The 9255-nt window shown below is 43.9% G+C and overlaps 1 protein-coding gene across 1 annotated transcript; it reads left to right on the plus strand.

Moving 5' to 3' along the window:
* The first annotated feature begins 5422 nt into the window (after window positions 1-5422).
* On the plus strand, window positions 5423-8589 carry RPS27 (ribosomal protein S27). The gene is made up of 4 exons (XM_063439074.1): window positions 5423-5532; window positions 6360-6468; window positions 6596-6706; window positions 8403-8589. Exons 1-4 carry the CDS (start codon window positions 5527-5529, stop codon window positions 8429-8431), a joined length of 255 nt encoding a protein of 84 aa, XP_063295144.1. The 5' UTR covers window positions 5423-5526; the 3' UTR covers window positions 8432-8589.
* The last annotated feature ends 666 nt before the right edge of the window (window positions 8590-9255 follow it).

Raw genomic sequence — 9255 nt, forward strand, 5'->3', positions numbered from 1 at the left:
CTTCAAATGCCGTTTGCTGTTCTTGAGTCCATAAGAAGGGGTCATGCTCTGTACCTTTGATAGCTGCGTACAGAGGTTTTGCCAGTATCGCGTAGCTGGGAATCCATATCCTACAGAAGCCTGCTGCCCCCAAGAATTCTCGCACTTGTCTTCTATTCTTGGGTATCGGTATTTGGCACACAGCTTCTTTTCTCTCTGGCCCCATAATTCTTTGACCTTCAGAGATATGGAATCCCAGATATTTGACAGTTGGCAAACACAACTGAGCCTTCTTTCTAGACACCTTGTATCCTGCCTTCCAGAGAATGTGTAGTAGATCGTGCGTTGCTTGCTGACAGATTTCTTTTGTAACTGCTGCTATCAACAAGTCATCTACATACTGTAACAATACACACTCTCCTGGGATGGACTCGAAATCCAGTAGATCTTGACTTAGAGCTGAACCAAATAGGGTAGGTGAATTTTTAAACCCTTGGGGCAGTCTTGTCCAGGTCATTTGGCGTTTTGAGCCCGTTACAGCGTTCTCCCATTGGAAAGCGAAAATACATTGACTTTCTGCGGCAATTCGGAGGCAAAAGAAGGCATCTTTGAGGTCTAAGACTGTAAAGTAAGTAGCCCCGCCCGGAATTAAAGCAAGCAGGTTATATGGATTGGGTACAACTGGATGTATACTAACAACCGCATCATTGACTGCTCTCAAGTCCTGCACAGGTCGATACTCATCTGTACCGGGCTTTTGAACAGGCAGCAATGGGGTGTTCCAGGGGGAAGTACAGAATTTTAGGATACCATACCGTATGAACTTATCCAGATAAGATTGGATGTTCTTCTTAGCCTTCTGCGGGATGTGGTATTGTCTTAGGCTTACTGGATAAACCCCAAGTTTTAGTTCAATTTTAATAGGTGGAATATTGCGGGCCAGTCCTGGTGGGTTGTTCTCTGCCCAAACTCCTGGTATGTTGAATAAGGACTCATCACTCCTAGGGTTTTGGCTAGTCAACGCTGTATAAAGTCGCCACTCTTCTTCCTTTGGTACGGATAATGTCATAATACCTGAAGGTCCATTAAACTTTAAGGATGTTGTTCCATTTGGTAGGAACGTAATCTGTGCTTGTAATTTTGATAGCATATCACGTCCCAGCAATTGGACTGGACATTCAGGCATATAAAGGAATTGATGTTTTACTACGTGGCCTCCCAATGTACAGAGTCGACTTTTAAGAACCGTTTTTTCAGCACTTCTTCCAGTTGCTCCTATTACAGTAATAGTCCTTCCAGATGGAGGAGCAACTAGATTAGTCACCACTGAATGTTCAGCACCAGTGTCGATCATGAACGCACTCCTTTTTCCCCCTATTGATACATCGACCATAGGCTCCGCTCGACCAAGGGGGATGGAGCCCGGTCGGTATCAATAGTCCTCCATGACCGTGTCAGCCAATCCTACAAAGTCCCTTCCTTCTCTATCGCGGGACCTTTGCGCTGCTGGGAAATACCTATCTTCCCTAACACTTCCTCTGTTCCCATTGCTCCCTCTATTACCATTACTCCCTCCGGGGCCTCCTCTACCTCTCGCTCTGCCTCTAAAGTTTCCATAACCTGTCCTAGGTCTGTCTCTCTCACACTGTTCTCTTCGAGGACACTCATTTCTCCAATGCCCTTCTTCCTTACAGTATGCGCACTGATTTCTACTTAGAGGTTCCTCATTCCACTTACTATCGCCTCTATCTGGGCCCCGTCTATCTACGCCTGCGATCGCTACCGCTAGCATGTCTGCCTTTCTACGCATCTTGCGCTCTTCCTCTTTCTTACTTTCTGTTTCCCTATTCATATATACCTTATTCGCTACCTCCATTAGTTGGGTGATGGACATACCTGCAAACCCTTCTAACTTCTGTAGCTTGCGCTTAATATCTCCGTAAGCTTGGCTGACAAAGGCGGAGTTCACCATTCGGGAATTATCTGCGTCTTCCGGATTAAAGGGGGTATACAAGCGGTATGCCTCCAATAATCGGTCATAAAAGACACTGGGCGCTTCATCACTTTTCTGAATCACCTCAACTGTCTTCGACATATTAATGGCTTTCTTTCCTCCGGCTTTCATGCCAGCAATTATAGCGTCTCTATAGGCTCTGAGTTGAACCATATCAGCACCATTTACATTCCAATCGGGATCGGTGTTGGGATAATGTGTTGCGGCCCATGCTGCCGGATTGGCTTGATTCAAAGCACGGGCTCTATCCTCTAGCGCTTTAATGGCCGCTTGATTAATTCTTGTCCTTTCCTCATTGTTGAACAAAGTCATTAATAACTGCTGGCAATCAGCCCATGTCGGGTTATGTGTCTGTACTATTGAGGTGAACAGATCAGTCATAGCTTGTGGTTTCTCAGTATACGAGGAATTGTGGGTCTTCCAATTTAAGAGATCGGTTGTCGTGAACGGGACATATACAAAGACTGGGTCAGCATGTGCCATTTGGCCTGCGGCATCGATATAGGCTGACCCAGGATTCAGACGAAGAGGCATCTGATAGTGTTTTAATTGTTGGGCACCGGTCAGTTGTCGGGTCTGTATGGGGCTACGTGGAGGGGCGTCAGTCATGGGTTCCAGTCGGGGAGAAATAGGGTATGGGGATGTGGGAGCTTGGTTTTGGGAAAAGGTTGTAAATAAAACACTTCGAGTCGAGCTAGAAGAAGCTTGACCGGAAGTCTGAAGTGGCGCCAAATCAGGATATTCGGATTTAATGGGGGTTGGTTCTGATTCCGGAAGGGGAGATTTAGTACGAGGGGGGGTGGATTCTGTACTGGAGGAGGAAGCGGAAGTGGATGAGGGTAATGAGGGAAGGGTTGCAGGACTTCCTGCATTTGCGTCACTTCCTCTTAACGGAAAGTAAGGGGGCGGCAAAGGGATCTCGGACTCAGGGGGCGTGTCCAAGATGGGCCTAACACCAGTCCTAGTGGACAAACAAGTCCTAGCTACCATGAGGCGACATTGCTCCTCGTGGCATGTCTGAAGCCATTTTGGCGAGTCATTTACGGCCTGTCTCCAACAATCAATATAAGGAAACTGGCCGTAAAGTTCAGGCCTACCCGATACAGCCACGTGTAAGCGCTGTACCAGAGTTGGATCCAAACTGCCACGTGGCGGCCATGCCGCAACCAAAGTAGGCCACTCCCTAGTACACAAAGTGACCAAACGTACAGGAGACATTTTAACCCCAAAATCACATGTCTTGAATCCCTTTTTAAAATTCTTCACCATACAACCTAAGGGATCCGGAATCGTTGACTGCGACGCGCCCATACTTATCAATGGAACGTCGTTGACAACGAATACTATGCACGCGTACTATTCAACAGTCACACCCGTTTCCTCTGGCAACAGCACCACGTGGTACAGTTACCAAGTGAAACGTATACAATAACACAATAAACACTCAGGGAATTCCCGTACACACACAGCTGTTACACCAGTCACTATATAATCAATATTATGCCCTTTGGCGAAACTATACAGTCACCCACGCTATAATTCTCTATATACGAATTACCCGTCTATAACACACCCCAGTAACATCGTCTTTTACAAATAGCGGTTACAGTACGGTTAGCATAGGTCAAAGCACAAGTTAAGGTCACAATACAATTATTAGTGGTTATGGTGTTAAACATGCAATGGACGACAATGATTAGTACTTATATACAGTGTCAGTAAATATACAGGGTTATGGTACCGTGCACTATAATACAGCAACACACTATTAACACTCTCGCTAGACGGCTGAGCTTGCGCTATCTAACAAGATATACACTTTACTAAACAATCTTTATCACATTTACAATTCCCAACTAAACTATTGGCCAGTACCTTGATGGACTACCTAAAAACAATCTACATACGTTTTGGTTAGCCACACTGCCCAAGCACCACATATAGCAAGCTAGAGGACCGAATTTACACAGACGCCTCTTAGTCGATTACTATCAAAAATCTAGTGGGTTCCAAATTTACACGCCTTCCCACTTAGCCAAGATAGGTTGAGAGCTAGCGAACCGAATTTACACAGACGCCGCTTAGTCTCCCGGTCCCTCCGACCTAGCGAACAAAATATACACCCTAGAACGCTAGTCTAGATAAGACACCGGTGTCCGGCTAGGGCTATTTACACCAGAGCCCCGCCTGACTAACAAAATCAAACGGTCTGACTAAAGAGCCTTCGCTCCTTCCCTCCGACAGAGGGGGCAGATTCCATACACAAATAACCCCTTATGGGCCTACCGCACAATCGGTATACCCCTAGTGGGTCTGCCGTCTAAAACAGCAGTTGTCTTACCTCCTCGTTCCTGAACCTGAGTTCACACTCATCGACGGGGACACCCCAGCACTTCTTACGTAGAGGCCGATGATCTCCTGGACAACAGACCAGTGGCGCCGAGACGAAGGGAGGTCCACGCAGAAGTTCAGGGGTGCAGCCGTAGAGAACGTGGGCAAAGATAGACCGTCTCACGCCTCTGCCTCTCAGCTACCGTTGAACGATGAGCTTCCCGGCCAATGCACCAAATGATACCGGAGAAACTGACGGAAGCAAAGCACAGAGAGATGGACACAGGTTTCTTCAGGAAGGAAGAGATTCTTTATTGGATCACCGATCGGGACTCAGAGGGACTAGCGTCACCAAAATACAACAAGTTCTGAGCCCCGGACAATAGTGCAGGCTCCTTATATAGGCACATAACTCCTCCCATATTAAGCTCCACCCGCACATTCTCTTGACCAATCAATACAAATAAGAACTAACTTCCTGCTTGACCGCATGGCTTGTCCAGCACAATGGAGGAGGGGGAATACTACATCCTGTATTCTTGCACATGCTCCGTACACTACTGATCGTATCTTGCCTCGTGCAACCAACTGATCGATACGTCAGCATATGCACGTACACATGCCACGTGGTAATCTCGGCCTACTAAATTTATTTTTACCGAGATTCCACCACACGGTGATGTCACTGTCGGGGGACTTTGCCAAATTCGCAAAGTGCTGCTTTAAGTGACGACCATGGCTAACTAGACTATAACATTTTTTATTTATGTTTCCAGTACAAAGGTGAAGTACTGAGTAATAATGTACCTGTTTTTATCTGTTTTAGTGCATTACATCAATATACAAGCTTTGTTTTATTATTCCTTATATAAAGGACATGTCTGGGCTTGCCTCATGTACCAGGAAACACAGATAACACAGTGCCAGAAGCTATAAAAGGGCAGTAGGTGTAGTCACACAGCTTCAGTCACAGTTCCATAGCTGCAGCAGTCTCCCTGGCACTCTCTGAGTTCACCCAATACCTCCCTGGCCCTTTTCACACCACTGGTTTGGAAGCTGCAAGTTTGGATTTGACCTTCTACAAATGGCGTCCCGGAGAGGGACGTGACGTCACTTCCGTCAAATTGCTGCCTTTTTTCTCCTATATACTGCGCACAGCTTCCGGTTTCCCTCCTTTTCTACAGCGGCCGCATCCTGCGAACATGCCTGTGAGTGCGGGGAGCGGACAGCGGGCCGGGGGAGGCAGCGCTGCGGGCCGGGAATCACTGAGGGGGGGCCGGGGATTGAGGCCTCGGATCTGCCTGGGGCTCCCTGTGCGGGCTGGGGCGGCTGAGAGCCGGGGGGATAGGGAGAGACAGCTCGGGGGAGAGAGAGGCCGCAGCCTGGCCAAGATGGCGGAGCAGGCAGCGAGGAGTAAAGCAAGGCCGGCTCTGGGGACTCTCTGATCTGGGGGTCCAGCAGCCCAGGGCTGGGATAGGGGGCCTGGACACTCACACAGGGTGGATAGGAAGACAGGGGGTGAGACCTGGCTGCTACCTGGAGAGCTGTGTGCACCCCACTCAGGGGCCATGCTGGACAGAACATAAAATGTGCCATCACTTAGGCTGATCAGCCAGGGGGTGGGCTGACAAAATCTACCTGAATATAATTCAGTATTATCCCATTCTTGGTTTTAATGGAATATTGTGGAAGAGTAGCTAACTAATACTATTAATTAATAATTTTAATGGTGCTACAGTGATTTGGTTTATATTATCCTCTTTCAAATGAACTCACTGTTTCCTGCTGTATTTAAAATCTAAATGAAACTTGAGGATAAAGTGGCTGATCTTTGAAATAAATCTCCATTCTCTAATGCAATTGGCATTGCTTTGCTGTATTTTTATTTGTACAGATTAGGGAATAGCCTGTTTTTGTGAAAAAGGGGAAATTATTTTGACTATAAATACCTACCTATCCGTGTAATTCTAAATGGAGACGGCTGTTCTAGTTTAACGTCTGTTTTTATTTTTTTTCCCCTTCCCTCTCCCCACAGCTCGCTAAGGATCTCCTGCATCCCTCTCCTGAAGAGGAAAAGCGCAAACACAAGAAGAAACGTCTGGTTCAGAGTCCTAACTCTTACTTTATGGACGTCAAATGCCCAGGTAACATCAATATCATAATGGCTTTGTGCCCGATAAGTCAGCTGTGTCCTATATCCGGGCCTGTGACATATTGCTATGCTTCATTACTATTTGAAAATTTAAATACTTAATGTCTGTTTTCCTGCAGGTTGCTACAAGATAACCACGGTGTTCAGCCATGCCCAGACTGTGGTCCTGTGTGTGGGATGCTCTACAGTCCTCTGCCAGCCAACAGGCGGCAAGGCCAGACTCACAGAGGGTAAGCGTCTTTAACGTGTGTTTAACTTGCGGATACCTTAATTCTCCGTTCCCCCTGGCTGCTTGTTGCGTGATAACAGGATTTTACACTGATGCCTGGTCATTGATCTGATCACTAATACTTGTGGGTGGAAAGAGACTCATGAGCAACTTTGGAAGCAAGCCTTTTGGATTAACCCATATGGTACTATTCTTGCCAAAGTGATAATATAAACCAAAATGTACTTTAACTAAACGTTGCCTCTTTTGAATAGCAGATTAGTTTCCTTTGAATGTTATGCCCTGTGTGGGAGAGTCTTTGACACTTTGTATCCAGTGTGTTTCTTCTGTCTTGAAATATTCACAATATGTTATCAATTTTCCAAGGTTCTAATTTTGTTAATGAAAAGTGTTGGCTAGTTAAGTTTCATTTTATCTATTAAGCTATTGTTAAAATTCATGTTTCTCTGTCATCTGAATTGAGCACAAAGCACTTTGTTTCAGTATAACTTCTGGCATCCTGTTTGTCCTGGCCTTGTCTGGTTGTGCATTTATGTCAATAGTTGCTTGTCAAAGATTACCTGTTGCTCATTAACATATGTTTGATTTGACAGACATGATAGATGTGTATGTATCAGCCAGCAAATTAAGAAGCCACGAGACATGTACAGGCTTTAACGGAAACCACTATAGAATGAATATATAATTTCTATAGCACCAAAGCACTCCACAGCATTTAGAACCATAGGATGTGGATAACAAGCCAATGACATACAAAATGTCAGACAACAGGTGAAGAGAGCTCTACTCAAGAAGAAAGCTCTACAGGGAATGGGTATAGACACAGGAATAACAGATGTAGATTAGCAACATGACCACATTAACAAAATACAAAACAAACACTACATATGTAGACTATAATATATATCTATCTCCAAAATACCAAAGTATTGCAGTATGCAATGATACCATTTTTTTTATATGACTAACCTAATAATTTTCCCCTCTTCCTCGGGTTTGAAGCAATACTGATCAATCTAATATTTTAAAACAACTGATGTTCTCAGCCAACCTGCACCTTTCACTTTCAAGCACTATTTATGACACCCTACAAAAGTCTACATATGTAGTTATGGTTTTGCATTTTGTTAATGCTGTAATGTTGCTAACCTAAATCTGTTATTCCTGTGTCTATAACCCTTCCTCGTAGGACTTTATAACTTATTTTATTTAAAAAAAAAAAAAAAAATTCCCTGCAGCGGCCTTCTTCACCTGTTGTCTCTGACCTCTTGTATGTTATTGGCTTATTATCCCCATCCTATGGTTGAATATGCTGTGGAGTGTTTTGGTGCTACAGAAATCATATATATTCTATAGTGGTTTCCGTTAAAGCTTGTGCATGTTTCTCGTGGCTTCTTAATTTGCTTTAATTTTTATCTCCTGGCTGTACATTTACAAACGTGCTCAAAATTTACTCTTACAATTGCCCAATAGCCTTGGGCAAGTTGAAATTCACCCCCTGTAAATGCACAGTCTAGTAGTGTATGAATTGACATTTTTAGGTCTGCTTACTAAGAATTGGAATACCGCACAAATTGGTAATTTTATATTGATGGCCAAGTGACACTTTATATTCTAAAATAATATTCTAGGTGTTCTGTTAGAATGTTGGTCTATCATCTAGCCAAACTTATTTTATTTTTCTTTCTTCTCCATAGGATGCTCTTTCCGACGGAAGCAGCATTAGGTTTTCCTGACGTAGATGCAGCAACTACACTCTATGCAGGGACTCACCTGCAAATCGTGAAGGACAAGGCCTAAGGGGGATAGATCGACCTGATTCCATTGTGGACACTGTAACCTCTTATCCCTTGTCTATCAATAAATTTTGGATACGATTAGCTTCATGCTCTTTCAAGTAATTCTTTCAAGGGGATGATTTTCCTATTTTGGGGAGATGAGGAAAGATCCATTGCCATCCCCAAGGAGTTTACTTTCTGATGTGGGATTGTTGGGCGTCATCGATGTCATTCAATACCTTACTGATTATATCAATTAAACATCATTCCAATATCAGGAATTTTTTGTTGTCAGTGAATGAAACTTTACAAAACCAGGATTATGCAATTTATATTCTAAATGAAACAGACCTTCTGATGAACGTGGGTTAGTATACCACAAATCAGTATGTAGAAATAGCCTGGCTGGAGTAGTTAGTTTATACATTTTCTGGTGCTAGGGATATTTTTGTAAAACCAAATACTAGTGTATCTTTTAGTTTTTGAATTACACGTTGAAAAGCATTTAGTAACCATCAAGGTTAGGACAGATTTTAAGAATTTTTCACACTATGGCTTTTATTTCAGCCAAGTGTAGAATACTAGGAATAAATGATTGGTCTCTAAAATATGCTTTCAGACTTTAAATTTTTTTTTTAAATTTATATTTGTCCGTTACCTGGAGTTTTACATCCTCATTCAAAGCAGGAAAGGGTTGCATTTTAATTTACATTATGTCTCTTGTAAACAAACCGTGTGTTGGAAGTCCAGCAGCACTGAAACCTGTTGCTGG

This window comes from Pelobates fuscus, chromosome 13 (assembly GCF_036172605.1).
Source record: "Pelobates fuscus isolate aPelFus1 chromosome 13, aPelFus1.pri, whole genome shotgun sequence".
Lineage (NCBI taxonomy): Eukaryota > Metazoa > Chordata > Amphibia > Anura > Pelobatidae > Pelobates > Pelobates fuscus.